General features: G+C 40.0%; 1 protein-coding gene across 1 annotated transcript in view; it reads right to left on the bottom strand.

The window, feature by feature from the left end:
* Positions 1-17,994: 17,994 nt before the first annotated feature.
* SH3RF2 (SH3 domain containing ring finger 2) overlaps positions 17,995-25,955 on the bottom strand; it is a 175,143-nt gene continuing 167,182 nt past the window's right edge. The window contains exon 10 of the mRNA XM_044664516.1: positions 17,995-19,069. Within this exon, the coding sequence (XP_044520451.1) occupies positions 18,794-19,069 (276 nt within the window). The 3' untranslated portion in view covers positions 17,995-18,793. The remainder of the gene's footprint in view (positions 19,070-25,955) is intronic.

Raw genomic sequence — 25,955 nt, forward strand, 5'->3', positions numbered from 1 at the left:
TGACCAGAAGAAATGGAACCACCAAACTCCATGGTGAGCAAAATGTGTAAGGCTGAGAGCTGAGCTGACCTCATTTTAAATGCACATCCTTCATCCTTTCTCCACCTTTCCTTGGCCTTATAGATTCTGAACTGTGGGGTTGTCAGTAAGAACTGTATCCCTTAGGGGATGGCAAGTATTCACAAGTTTTCTGACTTCTCTGGGAAAAAATCCAATTCTTTTGTACTTTCGAAAACATTTGGTTCATTAGCTAAAGTTTTGGGGGAGAACCAAAAAACATGAACCCTCCATTCATTTGAAAGTTATAGGGAAAATTCAGAATGCTAAAAATACTGCATAAACAACAGTTTAAGAAGAGTAATTTCTTGGTGATCTAACAATGAAGAGGTGATGCTAGTACATAAAAATGGAATCATTTACTCATCTATAATATGGAAACAATAACAGATCCTACCCTCACAAGTTTATTGTGAAAATCAAATGAAAATTTATATATATTCATAAATATACACATATACATACATATGTAGATGAATATGTGTATATATACATAAATATGTATATATATATATAGTACTGTAAACCCTGAAGCACTAATTAAATATCATTATGATAATGAGGGAAGAATAGAGAACTATGAAATTGTATAACCTAGTGGTTCTAGGATACTTAAAATTAAGATACTTAAAATTAACGTTAGGTTGTTTCCCTTAGCTTTTTCCAACTTACCAGAGTCCTTATTAAGTCAATTGCCATTTATCTAACTTACTGTGTGTCAACTGTGATTGGTAAAATATTCTCAGTGTTTTGGATGAGGTTATAGTTGTGGCAGGCAGGGTTTGGTAAAAAAAAAGTGGCTTATTTTCATGGCTCCTTGTACTGCTTCTGAGGCAGGAAGAAGCTTAAATCTCATTTCATCATCACAAGAGAGATGAGACTAATTCTTATTTATTCAAAGGCTGGTTATATAGCTGGCCCTTATAACTACAGTAGTGCTCCCTGCTGTCACCGTTAGCGATGTCACTGTCAAAGGGATGTACTATAATGATCCTTTTTGAGGATGATCCAAGCCCCTTGCCTCTTGGCCAGTTCTGCCAGTGTATGGAGTTTCTTGCTCCTCCCTGCCATCTTTATCTGACATTAGCCAAGGGAATGGAGAGGTTACAAGACCCCAGTTATTTCTTGGGTTCATGATTCCCATTGGTTGAAGGATGATAGCAGGCTTGACCCTACAAGGGTCATTTAAAGTTATAGAGGAAAACTCTGTGGTAAGACCTCAAACTGCAGTCTTCTTATGCTTGGCTGTTACTAATGGCTTCTCACTGGTCACAAATGGGAAGGGATAAGAGAATGTGGATAGATCAATGTGAATCGATCATCACTACAAGGAAAAAAATAGCCATGTTTTTCAGAACAGTTTTTCACTGATGGTGAAAAATGGTAGGGTTATCTTTGCATATGTAGGATAGGATGAGTTTAAAAGGTCTTAAATTTTTTTGAAGTAGAGGAGAGGTTAAAAGCTTAGGCAAAAAAAAAAAAGTTAAAAAAATTTTTTTGCAGGAAGTTGGTTTATCCATTCTATACACCTCCCCCCTCCCCCCCCCCCACTGGCATGGATAATTTAAATTTTGCATTACAAACTCGTTTGCTTCATCTTTAGGAACTTTTTTTTTTTTGGCACATCTTTCCGATGACTTATTTTTGAATAAAAGGAGAATCATGGCAATGTAAAATAGTGGATAACATATTGGACTTTGAAATAGAAAAATCTGGGTCCAAACCCTCTCAGCTGTTTACCAGCTGTGTCACCTAGCTTCTAATATGCCTCACTTTCATCATCTGTAAAGTGAGGGCATTGGCCTTGATGGCTTCTAAGGTCCCTTTTCCAGTATAAATATATGATCCTATGAGGCTATGACTTATCCCTGAATAAGAGGAGATGAAAGGCAGAATGGAAGCAGAAAGACCTGAGTTTTTTCTAATCCTGCCTCTGGCATATACTGGCTGTATGACAACCTAGAAACAAATCAGTTAACCTCTTATATCTCAGGCAACTCTTTAAGACTTTCAGTTCTAGGCTAGTTCTTGACTAAGATTGGTGGGAGGAATTTTCACATCAGGAAATTTTCACCATTTCCTGGTGAGATTACAGGTCTGGAACAGAGAGGAGTTGCTCAATCGCAACTGCTTTTCATCCTCCACTTAATTAAACTATTGACCATAACAACTGCTCCTCTTCTCATTACCATTTTGTTTCTGCCTGAGATTGCTCATTAACAGTGTCTTCAGTTCTTTGATCAATGCATCTCAAATGTAGAATCTCTTGTTCAGAAGGCATCAAATGGAAAGAGCAGTTTGGAAACCACAGGAAAGTGTAATGGGAGAGAATAAGGCTTCAGAGTCAGAGGCTAAGGATGCTGAATGGGAAGTCAAGAGAAGAGGAGTGGGATTAAGGATACTGTGAAGAAGGACTGGCTCTCTGAAGGAGGATAAAATACTAAGGACTCATCTGTCTTAGAAAGCTTTAAAACATTGATGAAAAAGGAGTCTACCAGGTTATCTCTGAAAGGAAGGCTGGTTTTAAGATTCAGTGATGAAGGGGAGCAGCCTCATGCACCAATTCCTTTGGCTCCATGAGCAGAGCATTATGACCTCTGCAGAATTCTAAAAATTTAACAGTAAAGACAGGACAGACAGAGAAGTGATGTCTAGCCAACCCTTTCATCTGCTATTCAAATGCCAAGATTAATGAAATCAGAAAGATGTCCAGGTTCACATTGAAAAGATATGTGAATGAATGGAGTACTTGGGGTTTCATGCCCCTGTAGGGAAACCAAAGATGTGTAACCTGTGCCAGTCTGCGAATCTCAGGTTTCACATGTTGGCTCATTGCCTATTAATACTGTAGTTGACTAGCAATTGTTTTTCAGTTCCATTGCTTCTCATATTAGGCCAGACCATTGGTATACCTGTGGCATCCCTGATGTCAAAATAATTTCACACCAATTGCAGATTTTTTTCCATTGGGCATTCTTTAGACAAACATATTCATCTCTGGCATCCAACTGCTTGCTTAATTTATCCCAGAAAGAATAAAGTAGCAAGACCTAAAAAAAAGAAAAAAAAAGTTTTTAGACTTTAGGGCACATTTAATGGCGCTTTGCAATTATTCAAATCAATTAAATATAAAGACATTTTTTCAGGCCAGGAGAATTTGTATTGGTTACACCATTCTCAACTCTGCACATTTACCAGTGCTCTCTTTCCAGACGCCACTTGCTACTTTTTTGTTCTCTCCCTCTGTTACTCCACAAAGAGAACCTAAGAATCTGACTTTAGCTAACCCATGTAGGCTACATTTACCTTTGGGGAATAAGGAGAAATGAATTCCATTCTCTGAACTTTGTTTTTAACCTTCAAGGGAAGTCTAGATTTACTATCACTGAGATGGACTGAAAACTTTTTACTCCGTAGTACAAGAGTTTGGAAATTTCCTTGGCTTATGAAAGGCTCAAATTCAGAGTTTTCTTAAAATATTCCCATGAAAACCCAGAGGAAAAAAAAGGTAACAAGGAACAGAGGGAAACGAATTATCCTTTGTCAATTTAGACCTATTGCCTGATTTCATATATGTGTATCCTGATTTCTTTTATGCCCCAGGACATGAGTTAATTTAATGTTCCTGTTTTTTCTTTGTCTCATTGCTTGAATGAGTCAACAACTAAGATGGAAGTCTTTTAGGCCTTACCATCTCCCCCACCATTGCAACCTTACAGGTTTCTCAAGGCTTTGCCATTTACCCTACTACTATCCCTTAAAGGCTTCCTGGCAGGGTCACCTGATCTTTCCATGTACCCTAAAGCTCCTAGGCCTTGCCATCTGTCATGCAACTGAACTCTTCTATGTGTACAATCTCCCCTCAAGTAGAGTGTGAGCTCCTTGTGAGCAGGAATTGTCTCTTGTACCTTTCTGTGGATAATGCTTAGGATTTGCTTTGTTGCTTAGTTGTTTTCAATTGTGTCAGGCTCTCTGTGACCTCATTTGGGTTTTTTTTTTCAATATTAATGTATTCTTGTCTTTTATTTTTTCCCCTTGTACCTTTTTTTCATTGTTTTTCTTTATTTTGTTCCAGTGACAAATTTACACATAAGTTTTCCATGGTTACATGATTCATGTTGTCTCCCTCTCCTCTTTGCGCCTTCTTCCTGCAGTTGACAAGCAATTCTACTGGGCTATATGTGTATTATCATTCAAAATCCGTTTCCATATTATTAATTTTTGTAAGAGAGTAATCTTATAAGACCAAAATCCATGTGGGGTTTTCTTCACAAAGAAACTGGAGTGGTTTGCCATTTCCTTCTCCAGCTCATTTTACCAATGAGAAAACAAAGGCAAACAGGGTTAAGTGACTTGCCAAGGCTTATACAGCTAGTGAGTGTCTGAGGCCAGATTTGAACTCAGGAAAGAAAAATCTTTCCTAATGCCAGATCAGCAGGCCCTTTATTCACTGCACCAACTTATTCATTCATTCATTTCATCTCATTCCTTTGGGAAAATTGATAACAACCAACCAGAACTAGATCTTTTAACTGAAGCTTGGTTGGGAGCCTTAGCTGCTTCTCCAAAAAACTTAATTATGATTCAGAGTTCAGGCGGCTAGACTTATTGAAGACATTCTAGCTTTCCAGGAGACAATTACATTTGTGCTTAGAAACGAGTTTATCTTCCCAGGGTTCTGACAATTCAACAACTGTGAAATGAAGGCCTGCATGGCACAGAGCAGGCCTTCCATCCGGCAATGTGAGAGATGCTTACTAACCAATCTCCCCACTTAGTTGCACTCCCTGAGTGCCTGTCCTGGCTTTAGAAAAACAAGACTCAGTAAGAATAGTCAAAGGCACCATGGAGTCATCATGCCTCTTTAATTCTGTCTGAGAAGTCAGAGAGCAAAATCTTTTCACCTAAACCCTCTTGTCTCCTGACTTCACTATTTTTGTCAGCAGTGCCTGGTTTCCCATATTTATGACTTTGGGTTACCTCAGATTCTCCCCTCCTCTTTATCTCTCATATTTAATCAATTCCTAGGCCCTAGATCCCATCTGGGCAAACTCTTTTCCATCCATCCCTCTCTTTGTTAACCAAATTTGGGTCCTTGCCACTGTCCGGACTATTACAATAGCCTCATTATATGTCTCCCTTCCTTTACTACTTCCCCAAAGCAATACATTCTTTATATTGTTGTCAGAATCACTTAAAGATCTGACCAGGCCATTCCTCAGTCTAAAATCTCATGTTATGGTTTTATGTGGGAGTTTGGGTTATGTATGAATATTCTCTTAGGACAATGACCAATATGGATGGATGATTTTGCATACTAATGAGTGCATAATCCAGATCCAATTGCTTACCATCTCTCAGAGGAGAGAAGGAAGGGAGGGAGGGAGGGAGTCAAGGAGAGAAGGAGAGATCTTATAATTTTGGAAAACATTATGTTGAAAATTGTTGGGAAAATAAAATATCTTTGAAAAAAAAAAGATCTTCAATGGTTCCTTATTATCCTATTGAATAACGGTCAAGATCAGATCATCTCAGCTTTAGAGATGGAAGGGACCTAAGGGCAGAGTGGAATCCCTTCCATTGGTGAGGAAACTGTGACTGACCAGGATCCCCTAGGAAGAAAGTGGGATTTGAATTCAAGCCTTCTGACTCCAGAGCCAGTGCTCTTTCCATTACACTCTGTCCATTCTTCTTGGCATGAAGTTGAAGGCTCTCCACTCTGTCCATTCTTCTTGGCATGAAGTTGAAGGCTCTCCACAAACTGACACGCTTCCCACCTTTCCAGGCTTTTCTCATATTCCTCCCCTTCATGCTCTCTCCGTTCCAGAGAAACAGGACAACAATATAGTATTCTCACAACCTTTGTGCCTTTACTTAGGTTGTTAGGCCCCAGGTCTGGATTATCCTTCCTTCCCACCTTCCTTTTACCTCGATTCTCTCATGGATTTAGTGACACAGCCCTTTGTTGTGGCTTTTTATCCACATGGGCCGCTGCATAGAATAGCTGTCTATGTTGGTGCCATTTTTCTCTCTTTGGATCTATTCCTATGATTTCAATGATATAGAGAACTGCAAAAGGAAATCCTTTGTTCGTTTTGCCTAGTTGGAGTTAGCACTTTGGTTGGCAATAATTTTGAATCGACACAAACTTGAACTAGGTGGGAGAAGCTTGAAAACCACTTAGTGAATTCACACCCTACCTAGTGCTAGGTGAGAAGCCAACAAGATACTTGGAGGAGAGTTCCACTCTTTTTTTTTCTAACTCAGTCAGAAACTTGTTCACACCCTCAGAAAGTGTGAACCTTTTTGATGAGCACTCACACCTCCAGAAGGTGCGAACTAGTTTCCACAAAGACTATCCCCTGGATAGTGCTAGACAATTTGGAAGCTGTGATTGGCCCCTATGAAAAGGGGCAGAGACAGGAAACCACTATAAAAACCATGAAGGCAGTCTGGTGGAGGGAGGCTGGTGAAGGCTTCTGGAGAAGGAAGTCTTCTGGCTGAGTCTTCTATCTTTCCTGGTTCGTGGAAGAGTGCTGGCTGGGACACTGAGTCCTTGGTGAGACTACTTTAAATATCTTCTTTTGAATTCCACGTGGTGAGTTTAAAGACTGAATCTTCTGGAATTTCTCTTAAGAAACTTTTTTTAATAGACTCTGTGGATGAATTTTGTGCTTCATTCACCTCTGGGCCTCTGGCCCTCTGACTCTCGGCTCTGGGTTAATTAGATCTACCTGGATTAATTAGTGGATCATAGTAAATTGCCTACTGAGTTAGATTCTTATTTCCTCTCTCTCTTCTTAATTGTAAATAAAATAAAATAAAAGTCAATTTTGACTTGAGGTTATTCTTAATTGAGGATTGATAATAGTTTAATCCTTTGGCGACCATCTTTTAATATATTGAACCCAAAAAAACCCTTTTTCCCCCTTACAGAACTCTGGGGGAAGGAACTCTCTCTACCAATGTAACTTAGAGAATTAAGAGAGCTGCCTAGAGCACTGAGAGATTGAGTCCCTTGTCCATGGTCTGAGAGCCTGAAGAGATCAGAAATAGAACTTCGATCTAGGTCTTCCTGACTAGCAACTACATCATTACTGTTTCTCACTTGCATCACATGCCTACTGGGGTATGAGCTTTGAGAGTAGGGATTTGTCTAAACTTGGCATCTTCCCAGCACAGGGGTACACATAATACTGATAATTAGCATTATTTATATTAGTATTATGAGTAAAATAATCAATACAATCCTGATAATGGGAACTAGCACTGGTAGCACGTTAAGATTTGCTAAGTGCTCTAATTAGGGTATCTCATTTGATCCTCCATGAAGTATAGACTCTAATATAATTCTCATTTTAGAGATGAGGATACTGGAGCAGGCAGAAGTTAAGTGATTATCCCAGGGTCACACAGCATAAGTGTCTTGGGCAGGATTTGAACTCGTGTCTTTCTGATACCAAGTACTACACTCTATCTACTATTCTAACTAGCTGCCTAACATATATTTAATGATTGATAGACTAATAGGAAGTGTTTAAGTTGACCTCGACACATTGTTGGCACCTAATTTTAAAAAATTTAAATGTTATTAGAATGTGTAAAGATTGATGAATTATCCTATAGCCTAATGCTCTCACTTAAAAAATTATTATTTTTTAAAACCCTTACCTTCTGTCTTAGAATCAATACTGTCAATTCTGATTCTAAGGCAGAAGAGTGGTGAGGGCTAGGCAATGGGAATTAAATTACTTTCTCAGTGTCACATAGCTAGGAAGTGTCTGAGGTCATATTTGAACTTCCTGTCTTTAGGTCTGGCTCTCAAACCAGTGAGTCACCTTGTTGTCCCCTATTTTTTTTTAAACCCTTACCTTCTATTTTAGAATTAATAATGTGTATCAGTTCTAAGGCAGAAGGCAATGGGGGCTAAGTGACTTGCCCAGGGTCATACAGCTAGGAAGTGTGGGAAGTCAGATTTGAACCCAGGACCTCCCGTCTGTAGGCCTGGCTCTCAATCCACTGAGCCACCTAGTTGGCCCCAAAATTATTTTTTCAATTAACAAGAACTTTCTCTCTCCCCCTCTCCAACACACATTTGAAAAGAAAAAAGGAAAACAAAATGCTTCTATCAAATATGCATAGTCAATCACAACAAAATCTTATCTTGGCCATTTCCAAAAAATATGTCTTATTCTACATGTGTAGCCATCACCGCTCTATTAGGAGGCCAGTCTCATTCTTCATCACGGGTCCCCTGGAATCATGGTGGTTCACTGTATTTATCAGAGTTCTTGAATTGGAGAATGGCTGAACAAATTATTGTACACAAGTGAAATGGAATACTGTTGTGCCTTAATAAGTTATTTGGCTGTTTGCATCCTTCGGAATCCTTTAAATACTTATGTAAAATCCTTTCAGACATAACACAAGCTGATGTTTTATGTGCCACTTGTTACTGGCTGTAAGTTCTCTGAGCTTCCATCAGGAACCGTGCCAGTCTTCTTCCACATCCCTCACAGCGGTTGTCGGCACATAGAAAGCGCTCACTAAATATTTTTTTTGACGGACAGATTCATATACCTGTCACGTGGAGGTGACCACTTGTATGTTCACTTTGAAACAAGACACCCAATAACCAATTTTGGCTTCAGCCTACTCTTTCCAGCACAGGAGAGGATGGATGTTCCTCTAAGTCACTGTGCCTTTTGCAGTTTCTACAGTTGGAAACCAAGGACAAAAAATGAAACAAAGTGGAACTTCTGAGGATAATCAAAGGAACAGGAAGGAAGAAAGTATGCCCAAAGAAGCATCCAGTTTAAACTGTTCTCTTTATACAACTGAGGTGAAATTCCAATAGTGGATGGTCAGAAAGTGAGGGTCTTCCTAAGGCTGACTGTATAATGTTCATGAACAGCTCCTCTTGTTTATTCTAAGTATTTTGCATATTAAGTAGGGAGTGTGGTAACAGTATAGCTGTTCCCTCAATTCTGAGTCTCCCTAACTTTATATCCATTCTACATTTCTCTCAGAACCTAGAACAATGCTTCTGCACACAGTAAGTACTTGATATTTGTTGAATGAATGAAACCCTATTGATCAAAGGCTGCAATTTTCAAATGGTCCTGTCTCCTTTTTCTTCCTCTTCAAATGACATAAAAAGGAATTTAAAACCAAAGCAAAAATAAGATTTTAAAAAAGCAACTCTACTTATAAATAGATTTTGCTGAACTGAATATTTGGACATTTAGCTTAAAAATAACCTTCCCTTCAAAGTATCTCCCATCTTGTTCTGACAGTTCTGTTTCTTCTGGAAGCCATTGCTCTATCTCTTTCTATCTGTGACTGACATGTTCTTTTCACATGGTTTATTTATCTTCTTTCCCATTAGCAACACAAAGCATCTATCCAGGGGGTTCTTAGCGGAATCTGTGGTGCAGTTCTGCAGAAATATTTTAAGTTTCAGCCAGGGTCCCTCATTAAGGCTGCCTTTCCAGATCCAGGTTTGATTTCTGGTGATTTCATCATGAAAAGACCCTGAATGGAAACAATTCTTACAGCTGGTAAGTTGGATTAAAGTCAGCTTAATTTCGATGGAAAAGATTTTAGGATGGCATTGATGGCCCCTGGGCCTCATGTCCGGCAGCAGCCCAACCCCTGGCACTTTAATAGTCCTAATCAAGTCAATCGCACTTCAGTAACACTAATGAGAATGCACAAAATTGCTTTTTGCAGATAAATGCCTTTTCTCCTCTTCCCTGGCTCAAATCCCCATTTCTTTCTATAGCATTTGCTTGACTACCAGTGACCTCATTTGAGTAATTAGCTTGCTTCCGTATGTGTCCCCACAAATGCTTTTCCTTCTAGCTTTTGATAATCATTGGCATGTAAGTAGAAGGATGCCAACTTTCAAAGTCCGTTGGTTGTCAAAGAAGAAGATAAGAAGAGTGTGGGTTGTTTTGGAAACTGCATCCCTTTTTAGGGGAATTCTACTAAGTACCACTCAGAGCTGGGGCAAGAGCAGGCAGGCAAAACCAGAAACAGCCTGCTGGAAGAGAAAACCTGGGGAATGAAAGATGTTTACTGAATTTCAACATCAATGATCCAGAAGAAGATAGCAGACTTAATTCTTTTTCCAGGTTTTCCTAGTCATGTCTGGTTAGTCTTTTTTTTTCTTCTTCTTTCTTTAAATCCTTATTTTCTGTCCCAGTAACAACTCCAAGACAGAAAGGCAAGGACTAAGCAACTGGAGTTAAGAGACTTGCCCATGGTCATACAGGTCATACTAGGAAGTGTCTGAGGTGAAATTTGAACCCAGGTCCTCCCGATTCCAGGTCTGGCACACTATCCATTGTGCCCCCATGCTTAGTTACTCTTGCCACTAGAGTCGCTTCATTTTCTTTGGGCAAAACAGGTATATCTTGAAGTTCCTTTTGGTGCCTCCCACTCCTCCAACTTTCTGTAAAGTAGTCCAAGGTTGTTTTAGTCTTTAACCTTCTTAAGGTCTTGCCATCTGCAGTAGAATATTTACAGAATAGATTCTCGTCCATTCCTCATATCTGTGAACTCACCAATTCATTCTTTAGCCAACTAACTACTTGTCACAGTCATTTACCTCAAAACTTATTCAATTCTGCACGACACGGTTATATACACGGTGATCATATTCAGAAGATGAAAAAATGGATTAAGGTGGGCATTGTACTATGGGAGAAAGAAAATGATTGCTAGGCAGTTTTTGGACAAAGGATCCATTGGTTGAGGGAATTGCCTCACTGGAATACCAATGAAATCACAGGTCTGGAAACTCCTTCCCCCCAAATGCTTCGGAAGATCTAGGATTTCATCAGCGTGAGGGACTCCCCTTTCTCCATGGCATAATGCAGCACTCATATGCCTGAGCATGCTTACGTGAGATGCTGTGGCCAAAATCTCTCCACATTTAGTTAGATTAGTGCTTGGATGACAGGCTTGGGGTCCACCTGGGTTATTGGGTTCATTTCCAGCATTCTAGTTCAACAGACCCTACCCAATCAGGGCTCTGCTGCTTGTGCCTTTCAGAAGCCAGGGTGGGGAGGATCAAAGGAGATGAAGTAAAAATATAGAAAAAAATATATAGTAAAATATATATATATACACATACAGTAAAAATATATATAAAAAGACATAAACAGGGATAGGGATTAGACGTATGATCTCATAGGTATAGGAAACTCTACTAAGGTAGATCAATACCTTCTCTGTGTACTTATAGCTAAGATGAAAGGGTGTCACACTCAAATAGAAATTATGTTTGGGGATGGGTGGGGAAGCATTAAACCATACATAAGGAATCCTTCAGTGGGCATATTGATTTAGAAAATGACATATTAACTTCATCTGTGGGAGCAGTCAGGTGGCACAGTGGATAGAGCACCAGGCCTGGAGTAAGGAGGACCTGGGATCAAATCTGGCCTCCGATACTTTCTACCTGTGTTACCCTAGGCAAGTTCCTTACCCCTGTTTGCCTAGCCCTTGCCCTTTTGTCTTAAGAGTTGTTATTAGGATAGTAAGGGTTTAAAAACTCTAAAGCATTATCTGTGTTCTATGGTGTTTTTATTCATTTTGTAAATATTTCCCAATTACATTTTGTAGGAGTCCAGGCATGTATGAACCTTGGTTATATTTTAGGGGTAATCAAACAAAGGACCCCCTAAAATATAACCAAGGTACATACACGCCTGGACTCCTACACATTTTTAATCTGGTTGCCACTGCACTCAAGTGTTGAGGGGGCTTGCAATGTGGTCTGTTTCCCACGTTTGCCACCTCTGGTTAAGACTACCAGAGTTTTCTGTGTGACCCTGGGCGAGTCACTTAACCCACCTTGCCTAGACCTTACTGCTTTTCTGTTTTGGAACCAATATGCAGTTTTGAATCTGAGATAGAAGATATGGATTTAAAAAAAAAAAAAGAAAGAAAAAGACTATGAGAGCTCAGAGCAGTCTAGGGCACTGAGAAATTAAATGACTTCTTGGTGTCAAGGTCTAGTGTTTATCAGTTGTTGTTGTTGAGAGTTTCAGTCATGTCTAACTTCTCTTGACTCTACTTGGGGTTTTCTTGGCAGGGATACCGGAGCGGTTTGCCATTTGCTTCTCCAGCTCATTTTACAGATGAGGAACTGGGGCAAACAGGGTTAAGTGATTTGTCCAGGGTCATATAGCTAGTAAATGTCTGAGGCCAGATTTGAATCATGAAGGAGAGTCTTCCTGATTCCACGTCCAGGGCTCTATCCATGAAGCCACCCAACTTCCTAGCATTTATGAGAGGCAAGATCGAAACCCATACTTCTAGGATGGTTCTCTTATTCGCTCCCTCATCCAACCTCTTTACCTAAATGGAAAATATACACAAAACACTTTATAAATCATAAATTTTATGTGTTATTGTTATTAGAGGATGATTCAATTCAGTAATTTCTGGGGGAACTTCAGAATCTGGGGATTAGCTTTTAGTTTTAGCTGGTGGAGATCTGGAGGTCCAGTAGCCAAATCAGGACAGTCTGAGAAAATGCAGAGACACACAACCCATCTTTTGGGCTAAAGCTGATAATCCCTGCATGTAGTATAAGACTCCTTAATGCTGTCCCTGCTGCTGCAGAGTCTATCTCCCTCCTCTCCCAAGTTCCTCCTGGGCAGGAGCAGGAGGAGCCTCCTATGGCCCCAGATGGGTCTACATCCAGTACAGCTATCCTGATGCATATTTGTAGAGGAATGCCCTTGCCTGGCTCATTAGAAAAAGGGTCCTGAGTTTAAATCTGACTTCAGACACTTCCTAGCTGTGTGACCCTGGACAAGTCACCTAACTCCCAGTGCCGACCTTTATTGCTTTTTTGCCTTGGAACCAATACACAGTATTGATTCTAAAATAGAAGGTAAGGATTAAAAGAGGAAAAAAAAAACTAGTTTAAGTTCTTTGCCAAAGCCATATGGTTAGTATGAGTGGAGTGGGGATACTTTTATTTTATTTATTTATTTTAAACCCTTACCTTCCATCTTGGAATCAATACTGTATTACAATGTTCCAAGGCAGAAGGGTGGTAAGGGTAGGCAGTGGGGGGAGTCAAGTGACTTGCCCAGGGTCACACCATTAGGAAGTGTCTGAGGCCAGATATGAACCCAGGACCTCCTGTCTCTAGGCCTGGTTCTCAATCCACTAAGCTACCCAACTGCCTCCTGGGGATACTTTTAAATAGCTTCTTGGGACATTAGATTATGAAATGGGGTGGGGGTTTGCAGAGCTAAGATAATAGCTCAGTAGCAGCAAAAGCTAGAACCTCTCTGAGAATCCTCTCAAGCCAACTTTAGATTGTGAACTGGCTGGGACAGTCTGTTTTTTGTATCCCCAACCCTTAGCATAGTGTTTGGCAAACAGAAGGCATTTGATAAATGTTTATCAATCAACAGAAAAAAAGGGCAGATTTAGACGTACAACACACACAAATATAAAGGCACATCTTTTTGTCTTCAGCTTCACTGCTTTTTTTTTTTTAACTTTACCTTCCATCTTAAAATCAATACAGTATATTTGTTCCAAGGCAGAAAAGTGGTAAGGACTAGGTAAAGGAGGTTAAATGATTTGCCCAGGATATCACAAACTATAAGTATCTAAGATCAAATTTGAACTCAGGATGTACTATCTCTAGGTCGGGCTCTCAGTCCACTGAGTCACCTAGCTGCCCCTATTTACTACTCATTTTTATAAGATATCATGAAGTTATGTTCAGGATCCAAAAGGTCCATCCCAACTGAGCATTGTGTGCTGCCTGTGTTCTAAGCACTTCTCTTTTCACTCAGTCCTTTAATCTGCCATTTCTTACCTGAAAAACTCCCCTGGAGCACCTATCATGGAACAGTACAAAATCTGCCAGATTAGGAATCAGAAGATTCAGATCTGAGGCCAGGCTCTGCCCCTGACTAGCTCCTCTGTGACCCTGGGCAGCTTTCTTCATCTCTAGGTCCCTGTTCCCTTCTCTGGAATTTGGAACTCAGACTGCCCAGGAAAGTGGGGCTTAGAGACAAGAGGAAGACCTGAATTCCTATCCAATCTCTGATTCAAGTCACAGTCTTTAACTCCAGAAGATTCGTGTATTATCCCACAGACAGGACTGAATTGATATAAAGTCACAGACAGGCTGTTATCTGTGTTGGTGAAGGGCATTCACATGCCAGGAGTTCCTACAGGCTGATAAAAATCACATATTCATGAAATACTAGAACAATACTTATACTGCCTACCTGATGGGGTTATTAAGTCTGAAAATGAGATAATACATGTGAAACCAATATCTTTTTGTTCTCTCTTCCATCAAAGCTAGTCAAAATTGTGCCTTTGTAAGGGATTATTATTATTGTAATTAAGTGCAGTGATTAGCCTAATAGCCTATCATTTCCTGGTTAGAATTCAAAGTACAGGTCAGTACGCTGAAAGATTTTTCGGGAATTTATCTTTCTGCACGGATCTGGGGAAAAATATAATACACCATGGATGGGGCAAACAGATGGCTTTTATGCTAAAAACAACAACAACAACAACAACAAACAAAAAACCCCTCTATCTCAAATAAAATGTCCTTCCAGGATTCATTCCAAAAATGCCATGCAGCTGCAAGGACCTACTGAGTTCATTCTTCCAGTTTTATTCTTTTAGCAAATGGGTTCCACACAGTTCTTTAGAACTGCCATACCACACTGTGCCGGGAGATCCAGTGCCTGTGCCTTTAGCCAAAGGAATTAATGGTCTTTATCCTTAGGCTATAAACGAAATGACCTGGCAGCCACAAAGCTGCTGACCCATCTTCCAAAGAAGTAAAGAAACAAAGATGGCGCCCTACTGACAGTCAGTTCACTAAGCACTTGGGTCACAGCTGGGAAAACTTGCTAGGCCTTTGCTGTTCTGTCATTTCACTGCTGCTCCTCACCAAGACAGCCAGGGTGAAGAGGAGCCAGGGCAGGTCTGTGCTATGAGGGAGGGCAGGAAGGGAAAGAGAAGGATGCTGCTGGTCCATCTTGTGGAAAAAAATTGCTCCCACCCTGCTGAGTGTGTGCCAAGGGGGGACGGTGAAGTGAGGGGAGGCTCACACATTCTGATGCCTGGAAAAAAAACTGTTTTCTGAAAACAGCAGGAAGGAAGCAGCAGTCGCTGCCTGGGGTCACCTCTACAACGGTTTCTCAGGCAGAGGGCAAGCAGCCCCTAAAGATAGATTGGACTCGGAGGCTGAGTTCAATCCAGGGTGATCCTGGACAAATGTGCCCACCCCATCCTGGACAGACACGCTGAAGCCAACGCTAGAGTTCTCCGGAGGGGGTGGGAGTCCTTCCTTGGTCACTGACCTTCCCTAGCAAATTATTCTGCACTCAGCCTTTTCAGTGGTCTTCACTGGACAGGAACAGCATAAAGGAATGATTCATATTTTTCTTTGCAATTTCTGGTGTGTGTGTGTGTGTGTGTGTGTGTGTGTGTGTGTGTGTGTGTGTGTGTGTGTGTTTCTGGATCTGGGATTTCACAGGTGTAGGGGAACCCTTTGGTGCAGGATTTCCTCTACTGAGGCAGGCTCCCAGAGTTCACTGGGAATTTAGCAAATTCAATCCTAAGCAGATTGAATCAGTCAACAAGCATTTATTAATAAGCACCATATGCCAATGCTGTGCCAAGTGCTAGGAATACAAAGAGACAAAAGCTCCATCTCCCCTCTCAGGGGCACCCATTTTAATGGAGGAGACAATGGAATAACTAGGTACAGATAAAATATATACAATGTAAGTGGAAAGTAATTTCAGAGGGAAGGGTTAGGGGAACTGGGCAAGGTCTCTTGTGAAGGTGCCATTTAAGGGGAATCTTGAAGGAAGCCAGAAGCTGGTGCCAAGGAGGGAGGTCATTCCAAGCATGGGACACAGTCAGTGAAAAGTGCTGGCTATCAGCAGATGGCAGGATTCAAGAATGGGCAAGTAGTCCAGTGGGGCTAGCTGGATCTTGGAGTAAAGTTAACAAGTTTGGAAATATAGGAAGGGGCCTGGTTGTGAAGAGCTTTAAATGCCAGACAAAAGATTTTAGATTTGTTCTAGGTGAAATAGTGAAACACTAGACTTTACTGAGCAGGGAGGAGGATGGGCTCAGACCTAGACTTTAGGAAAATCCTTTTGGAGAATGGAATTGGAGGAGGGAGAATCTGGAGGTGGGGAGAGTTGTTGTGATAGTCCAGGTAAGAGGTGATGAAGTCTTGTGTTGAAGAGGTGGCTGTGTGAGTGGAGAAAAGGGGATGCCGGTGAGAAATAGTATGACGGTTAAAAACAAGGTGGCACCAGATTGAGCGGGCCTGAGTGAGTCAAGGATGACAATGAGGTTTATCGACTTGAGTGACTGGGAGGATGATATTACTCTAAACAGTCTCTATCCTCCAGCAAGGCAGGTTCTGGATCTCTAATTTACTGTTCATTATAGGAGAGAAGTCATCATTTCCATGAAACTAAGCAGCCATAGGGCTGCTCAGCCCATTGGCTCTCAAGGCCACACAAAGCTCCTGAAAGTAAACATTTTTAAAGGACTGCCATTGGTGCAACATTGTAGAGTAGATGAGGCAGATGAGCCTAGATGCTGGATTTTTCTCCTTTAAGGCCTTCCTTCCCTCTCTAGTACTCTGTGCCCTTTTGTTGTTACTCTTTTACACACACACACACACACACACAAATGCATGCACCCCAAAAAACAAAGCAAAACAAAACTTCGCTCTTTCCCTTTCTGTCTTCATTTAAACCAAGGTGTAAGGAACTGATAAACAGATTCAAACCATATCCTTCCTCCCAGGGGATATTTGCTTTTTAACCAGGGACAAAGCCAAGACTAGAAAGGATGAAGCTCTCTCGCATTTATTATAAGTCTTATATTATAATTATATGCACATCTCTGTCCTTTCTCTCCCTGTCCCATTAGAATGCAAGCTTCTTCAGACATAGATCAAGGTCCTATCCATACATGCACCTCAGCACTTAGCATGAAGCTGAGGTCCTTAATAAATGGGCGTTGGATAGAATCTATTTAGGGGCCATCTGGGTAGCTCAGTGGATTGAAAGCCAGGCCTAGAGAGGGCAGGTCCTGGGTTCAAATCTGGCCTCAGACACTTCCCAGCTGTGTGACCCTGGGCAAGTTCCTTAACCTCCACTGCCTAGCCCTTACCACTCTTCTGCCCTGGAACTAAGACACAGTATTGATTATAAAATGGAAGGTAAGCATTTAAAAAAAAAAAAAAGGATCAATTTGGAGTCTTAATCAGCAGGTGAGAGAAGACATTTGGGGGCTTGTCCAAAATTTCTTAGAGTGTAATGCCTGATTCTCAGACTATTTTTAAATGGGATCAGATGAAAGGGTTACTTAAGTCATTGCTTAGAGGAGAGAAATCAAAAGCAAAAATAGAAATTCTATAAACAAATTCTGTTCATTTTGTCCCCGAGATTTTGCTGATGCTATTCATCCTGCTTAGTGCACTGTCCTCCTAAACCTTACCCACCAGTCCTTTGAGACACAGCTAGATGACTTAGTGGTTAGAGTGCTGGACTTGGTGTCACCAAAACTCAGGGCTTTGCCAGGTTGTACAGAGATGAAATCCCTTTGGTATGCCTGAGGCACCAAGAGACCTACCTCCAAGGGTACACAGGCTAGGTATACAAGGAAGGCAAAATTTGAGGGCGAGGTGATTAGAAAGCTGCTTTCTTCGCCCTCCAACCTCAATTTCCCTCCCCTCCCTGCCATAGTGTTTATTAGGATGATGAGGGAGAAGTTGCACTGTAAGATGCTATGTTATATGACTAGTTTGGAAAACATCAGCTGTGCTTTCACCAAAGCAGTCAATTTTGTCACTTAAGCAAAAAAAAAAAAAAAAATAAATCTGTTGAATTGAGTGTTTAGTGTGATGCAAGCCAAAATGGCAGAGGATTTAGGTGTTCTGTTTTGTTCTTTTTTTTTTTTCCTCCTAAGTTGTCTCAGGGTGGGGCAAGCAACAGCCCATAGCCAGCTGTTGAGGAAAGGCCTTCGTCTTGGACACATTTTAGGTGTCTCCTCTCTGAGAAAATGATTATCCTGGCCCTGCCTGTTCAGGATCTGGAAATATCTCTGGATCTCAACTTGTTAAATGCATGTTTGGGTACAGTAAGCAAATACTCTCAAACTTATAGGGTGTTTCTGATCACAAAATCTCCAAGGGCTAATTTACACGGTGAGTCTAATGGGCAGGGGCTGTTTTAATTCTATGTTCTTCATGGCACCCAGATTCACCCTCAAATGACACTTTACCAAGCACCCAAAGTGTTTAGGGCTCAATAAATGCTAAATGATAATAATTAAACCTGTTAATAAAGCCTTCACCGTGTTTCCCTGGCTCAATAATTTGGATTATCAGATTTAGCCTCCGCATTAGTTTAACAGTTTAACAAGACTCTTCACCTGTCTGACAGGGCCTGCATCACTTCCTTTATCTCCTTCCATTTTCTACCTACCTTCAGGGTTAAATTTATTTGCTTCTTCCTTCCCCCTCTGCAAACTATACACTCCTCCTTCCCTAACAGCCATTGTGAACTACTCCCTATCACCAAAATGATTTTCCTGAAGCACAGCTCTAGCCACAAGACAAATCAGGGGTGCACCATGGAGACAAAGTGTTTAAGTATTTTTCACCTCTTTTGGCTTTAGATATAGCCATAGCAGAGATTCACTTGCTTGGTATGATGGTTGACATGTCAGAGGTGGGGACTGTTGGAGACATGGACTTGGCATACTTTGATTTTCTCCTGTGCTCTATGTGTTGGCCTGAATGAGAGCCACTTCGATGGACAAATAAGGATGTCATCTCTTGGCATAAATGGCCTGTTTCTGCTTGGGATCCTTTGGAGATAATTCCTGGCTCATGTTTGCCAGAGGTGGAATGGAAGTTGTGGTGTTTGGGTGGAGGAGGGCTGTAGTTCTGAAATCGCACTGTTTTGACTTGCTGCAATGAAAGAAAAAAAACAAGATTACTGGTGAGTCAGAGGATGTTATTAAATAGAAGCAAAATAGAAATTCTGTAAATAAATTCTGCTCATTTTTGTCCCTGGGGTTTGCTGATGCTGTAGATCCTGCTTGGTGCACTACCCACCTGAACCTTACCCACCAGCCCTTTGAGACGCAGCTAGATGACTTAGTGGGTAGAGTGCTGGACTTGGTGTCACAAAGACCAAGGTTCAAATCCTGCCTCAGATACTTACTAGTTGTATGATCCTGAACATGTCAATTTGACTTCTCTGAGCCTCAGTTTCCTCATCAATCATAGCCCATATTCTCACAGAGTTGCCATGAGGACCAAATGAATGCTTTGCAGACCGTAATGCTCTGTGAAAATGCCATTAACCCCCAAATACTAAGAATTGTTTCTCCAAATTCCTCTTAGAGAAAGTTTCAATTTGAAATTAAATGTCTTTTTTTTAAACCCTTACCTTCCATCTTGGAGTCAATACTGTGTATTGGCTCCAAGGAAGAAGAGTGGTAAGGGTAGGCAATGGGGGTCAAGGGACTTGCCCAGGGTCACACAGCTGGGAAGTGTGAAATTAAATGTCTTGAAAAACACAAAAGTTTAGAACCAGAAGAAATCTCAGAGGCTGTGCCTAAGCATAAATCCTTTCTATATTCCTGAAATACAACCTCTCCTGTGAAGATTGCTTGAAATTTTCTCTCAGGAAATAGAGGGTGAGAAAATGTGGGCCAGTCACTTGAGAGTGAGAAAAATCACAGAATGGACCCGCCAAGTGCAGCAATAATGCATAGCCATGAAATATTAAAATTCCTAAAGCAAAGCTACAAAGATCATCTACTAGTAGGTAAGCTACTTGAAGGCCAGGATAGTTTCACTTCTGTCTTGGTATCCCCAGGGCCTGGCCTATAGCTTCAATAAATGCTTATTTATTGATTGAGTCACTTGTCTTTGAAGATTTATGTGAGAACCTGGACAAGAATCACACACAGATAAGAACGATCTGTACTGGTGGAGTATTTCCTAATTCAATAATTCAATTGAAGACAAAACTTTAACGGTGTGTTCCCTCCAGGAGCTTACATTCTACAGATCCACTGAAGTCCTGGAGTTCTGATTTCTTTCTTAAGCCTTTTGCTTTGATAAAACAAATCTTTATGTGGTAGAGAAAGGTATTCTGGGAGCGGTTAGTGTGGATGCTGTGTGGACCAGAGGATGTTGTGGCACACCTTACATTTCAGCCAAACTGGATCACCAGCTATTTTTTGATTTCTTGGCTCTTCTTCTATCTCTGTATACTCAGGTAGGGAGCCTCATGCTTATGATGCAGTCTTTAAAAATTCTTTTTCAAAAATAACTTTCACTTTCTCTCTTAGAATTGATACTAAGTATTGGTTCCAAGGCAGAAGAACAGTAAGGGGTGGGGGGCAACTGGGGTTAAGTGACTCTTTTCAGGGTTACACAGCTAGGAAGTGTCTGAGACTAGATTTGTACCTCTAATTTGTTTGTGTTTTCATCTTTTATTTTTAAATCATGTATCCATTTTGACTTTACCTTGGTATTTGGCATGAGGTATTGGCCTATGCTTAATTTCTACTATGCTGTTTTCCAGTTTTCCCAGCAGTTTTTGTCAAACAGTGAGTTATTCCGGAAACAGGAATCTTTGGGTTTGTCAAACACTAGGTTACTATGGTAATTTACCATTGGGTGTTGATTATCTATCTAGTCTATTCTATTGGCCCTCCACTCTCTTTCTTAGCCAGTACCAGATTTTTTTTGTTTGTGGCCACTTTAAGATCTGGTATAGCTAAGGCACCTTTTCCTTCAAAATTTTAAATTAATTTCCTTGATATTCTAGGTCTTTTGTTTTTCCAGATGAATTTTGTTATTATTTTTTCTAGCTCTGTGAGATAATCTTTGGGTAGTGTGATTGGTATGGTACTGAAAAAGTAAATTAATTCAATGAGAATTGTCATTTTTCTTATATTGGCTCAGCCTACCCATGATCAATTAGTGTTTTTCCAGTTACTTAGATCTGACTTTATATATGTGAAAAGTGCTTTGTGGTTATGATCTGAGCTGGATTTGACCCTAGGACTTTGGCCTGGCTCTCTACCTACTGAGTATCTACTGAATCCCTTGGTTTGTGCCTGTCATGTATGTCATTAATCTCCACCTTCTAGAATCCTTTTCCTTTTAAAACCTATTTCATGTGCCACCACTTCCATAAAGCCTTCTTTTGATTAATTTCCCGCACAATCTCTTTCCTGTATTATCTCTACATTTAGACTGCAAACTCCTCAAGGTTAGAGACTATACTCTTAAAAAATAAACAAACCTGGGGGGCAGCTGGGTAGCTCAGTGGATTGAGAGCCAGGTCTAAAGATGGGAGGTCCTGGGTTCAAATTTGACCTTAGATACTTCCCAGCTGTGTGACACTGGGAAAGTCACTTAACCCCCATTGCCTAGCCCTTACCTCTTCTGCCTTGGAACCAATACACAGTATTCATTCTAAGATGGAAGGTAAGGGTTTTAAATTAAAAAAACAAAGAAACAATAAAAAACCTTTTCATCTACAATCTTAGTATATCAATTCTAAGGTAGAAAAGCGGCAAGGGCTTGGCAATCAGGGTTAAGTGACTTGTCCAGGGTCACATGGCTAGGAAGTTTTTGAGACCTTATTTGAATTGTGCTGTAGCTTCCAGAGGCTTTACTTTTCAATATACTCTATGAGCACTGAAACTAACCCAGCATAGTGCTAAACAGATGAGTGAGTGCTCTAAGTACTTGTTGACACAGTTTTATCAAAGGCAATGACTTCAAAGATGATGGAGCATTAACCTGCAGCTGGTATCCTCTCTGTGTGTTGTCTCTCCTAGAGAGCATAAACTGTCCACACTTTAAAAAAAATGATCCCCAGAGCTTAACATAATGTTTTGCCCGCATTTTGTAGTGAATGTTTCACATTCCTATGGGGTGTGGGGGGAAATGGCTATAACCAAGGGCCAGGTTTCAAGATATGGTCCCCGACTAGGGATCTAACCTGTGGCTGCAAGCAGTGATTATAATTCAGAGGGGGCTAACTATAAGGCCCTTTTATTCAGAAGAAGAAGCTCCTAAAGACTCTTAAGGTCTAGGGAGGTTTTTGATAAGAAGAGTTCTTGATGGATAGATAGGGTTAGGAGACAGCTGGGAAAGTGAAAGGCATTCTAGAATCATGGCAGGATAAACTAATGTATGTTTCTGTAGTTTTACACACTAAATTCTTTTATTTTTATTTTAAATTAAATACTCTGTATTGATTCCAAGGCAGAAGCATGGTAAGGGCTAGGCAAAGGGGGTTAAGTGACTTGTCCAGGGTCACACAACTAGGAAGGGTCTGAGGACCTTTTTTGAACTCAGGACCTTCTATTTCTAGGCCTTGTTCTCTATCCACTGAGCCCCAGCTGCCCCCTATTATTTTTTTAAACCCTTACCTTCTGTCTGGTTCTTAGGCAGAAGAGCAATAGGGTTAAGTGACTTATAGCTAGAAAGCCACTTAGCTGTCCCTTTGCACATATTAAATTCTTTACTTTTCCACACTAATTTTTTAGCATCCCTGAGTCCCCAAGACACTTCTGTAAGGGGTTGCTGGTACTGTTTGCTAAGTCTTTAAGATAGGTCACTCTGGCAACAAAATTGAATGAAACCTGATTCCCATTTTCCTGTGTCCTTGGCACAACTTCACACTTAACCTAGGTGAACATATGAACAGACTATTCTCAAGGCTCCTTCATCATATACTCAATTATAATTGAAGTTTATTTGGTGCTTTAAACAAAAGTGCTTTATGTATAATATTTCACTTGAGCCTTAAAGCAGCATTATCATTCCTGTTTACAGATGAAAAAACTAAGGCTCGGAGAGATTAAAGGATTTATCTATGGTTAGTTACACAGATTCCATGGCTGTTGTTATTTAGTCATTTCAGTCATGTCAGTGTCTTTATAACCTCATTTGAAGTTTTCTTGGCAAAGATACTGGTTTGCCATTGCCTCCTCTAGCTCATTTTACAGATGAGGAAATGAAGGCAAACAGACTTAAGTGACTTGCCCAGGGTCACACAGTAAGTATCTGAGGCCAGCTCTGAACTTAGGAAGATGAGCCTTCCTGACTCCAAGTGTGGTACTTTATCCATTGTACTAGTTGGCTCTCCATGTGCTACCTCATTGCTTGACAAATAATAACTGTTAGTTGTTTGTCTGAAATGCACCTGCTACTCTTCATTTCTAGCTACAATAAAGAAAAAATGGCAGCATACTTAGGAACTCATAGTAAGAATTAAGAAGAGCTGAATTGGGAAGAACTAGGTGGCTCAGTGGTAGAGAGGAAGGCCTGGAGATGGGAGGTCCTGAGTTCAAATCTGGCCTCAAACACTTCCTAGCTGTGTGACCCTGGGCAAGTCACTTAAACCCCATTGCTTACCATTACCATTCTTCTGCCTTGAAACCAATACCTAGTATTGATTCTAAGGTAGAAGGTAAGGGTTTACAAAAACTATACTGGAGAAAAGACGAGGTTCGAAAAAAGAGATTGGAGTAGTGCTCTGTGTGGAAAGGACAATGACAAGTGAAGAAGGAGAGCTAATTGGTTCTTATTTCATTTCTATAATCTAACAATTTATGGCTTATTATGTGGAATAGGTATTCAAGATAAATAAGAAAACTGTAAGACTAGCTACTCTTGAATTTAGGTCCTCTGGTCCAGATATGTCTATCCTTAGGTACAAAAAGAACTGGTGGCCATGAGTACAAAGTAGTGTAGTCAGTGACTTTTGAAGACTTTTAGAGAATGAAAATTTACCTGAAACCTTCAGAGAACTATAGAAAGAGGAAATGGTATCCCAATTTTTAAAAAAGGGGAAGGCAATGATGTTTGCAAACTATAGACCAGTGAACTTGGCTTTGATTCCTAAAAAATTCTAGAACAGATTATTCAAGGGATTATAATCGATGATCTAGAAAAAGAAACAACCATCACAAAAGTCAGCATGAGTTTATTATGAAAAAGGCATGCTAAATATACTTTTTATCTTTTTTGTTTGAACAATATTACTGGAGTAGTAGGATCAAAGGAAGGCTGTAGATTCTATGAAATATAAATTACTTAGACTGAGCAAAGCAGTTGATAAAATCTTTCATTATATTCTTTTGAAAATGATGGAGAGATATGGGATAGATGCTGGAACAATTAGAAATGGATTCAGAACTGGCAACAAATATAACAATTTAGGAGATATGGATGAATATTTACAAAAATATAAACTGCCTAGATTAACAGCAGAAGAAATAGAATACCTAAATAATCCCATATCAGAAAAAGAAATTGAACAAGCCATCAAAGAACTCCCTAAGAAAAAATCGCCAGGGCCTGATGGATTCACAAGTGAATTCTATCAGACATTCAAAGAGCAACTAATCCCAATAGTATACAAATTATTTGATATGATAAGCAAAGAAGGAGTCCTACCAAATTCCTTTTATGACACAAATATGGTACTGATTCCAAAGCCAGGGAGACCAAAAACAGAGAAAGAAAACTACAGACCAATCTCCCTAATGAACATAGATGCAAAAATCTTAAATAGAATATTAGCAAAGAGACTCCAGCAAGTAATTAAGAAGATCATCCACCATGATCAGGTGGGATTTATACCAGGAATGCAAGGATGGTTCCACATTAGGAAAACTATCCACATAATTGACCATATCAACAGTCTAACAAACAAAAATCACATGATTATGTCAATAGAAGCTGAAAAAGCCTTTGACAAAATACAGCATCCATTCCTATTGAAAACACTGAAAAGAATAGGAATAGAAGGACCTTTCCTAAAAATAATAAACAGTATATACCTAAAACCATCAACAAGCATTATATGCAATGGGGATAAATTAGAAGCCTTCCCAATAAGATCAGGAGTGAAACAAGGATGCCCATTTTCACCTCTACTATTCAACATAGTACTAGAAACACCAGCAGTAGCAATTAGAGAAGAAAAAGAAATTGAAGGTATCAAAATAGGCAATGAGGAGACTAAGCTATCACTCTTTGCAGATGATATGATGGTCTACTTAAAAAATCCTAGAGAATCAACTAAGAAGCTTGTAGAAATAATCAACAATTTTAGCAGAGTTGCAGGATACAAAATAAATGCACATAAATCATCAGCATTTCTATATATTTCCAACACATTAGAGCAGCAAGAAGTAGAAAGAGAAACACCATTTAAAATCACCCTAGACAATATAAAATACTTAGGAATCTATCTACCAAAACAAACACAGCAATTATATGAAAACAACTACAAAACACTTTCCAAACAAATAAAACTGGATCTCAACAATTGGAAAGCCATTAATTGTTCAAGGGTAGGATGAGCTAACATAATAAAAATGACCATTCTACCCAAATTAATTTACCTATTTAGCACCATACCTATCAAATTACCAAAAAACTTCTTTACTGAATTAGGAAAAACTATAACAAATTTCATTTGGAATAACAAGAGATCAAGAATATCAAGGGAAATAATGAAAAAAAATGTGAAGGAAGGGGGCCTAGCAGTACCAGATATTAAGCTATACTATAAAGCAGCAGTCATCAAAACAATATGGTACTGGTTAAGAGACAGAAGGGAGGATCAGTGGAATAGACTTGGGGTAAATGACATCAGCAAGACAGTGTATGATAAACCCAAAGAGCCCAACTTTTGGGATGTGAATCCACTATTTGACAAAAACTGCTGGGAAATTTGGAAAACAATATGGGAGAGATTAGGTTTAGATCAACATCTCACACCCTACACCAAGATAAATTCAGAATGGGT

This window comes from Gracilinanus agilis, chromosome 2 (genome assembly GCF_016433145.1).
Source record: "Gracilinanus agilis isolate LMUSP501 chromosome 2, AgileGrace, whole genome shotgun sequence".
In the NCBI taxonomy this organism is placed as follows: domain Eukaryota; kingdom Metazoa; phylum Chordata; class Mammalia; order Didelphimorphia; family Didelphidae; genus Gracilinanus; species Gracilinanus agilis.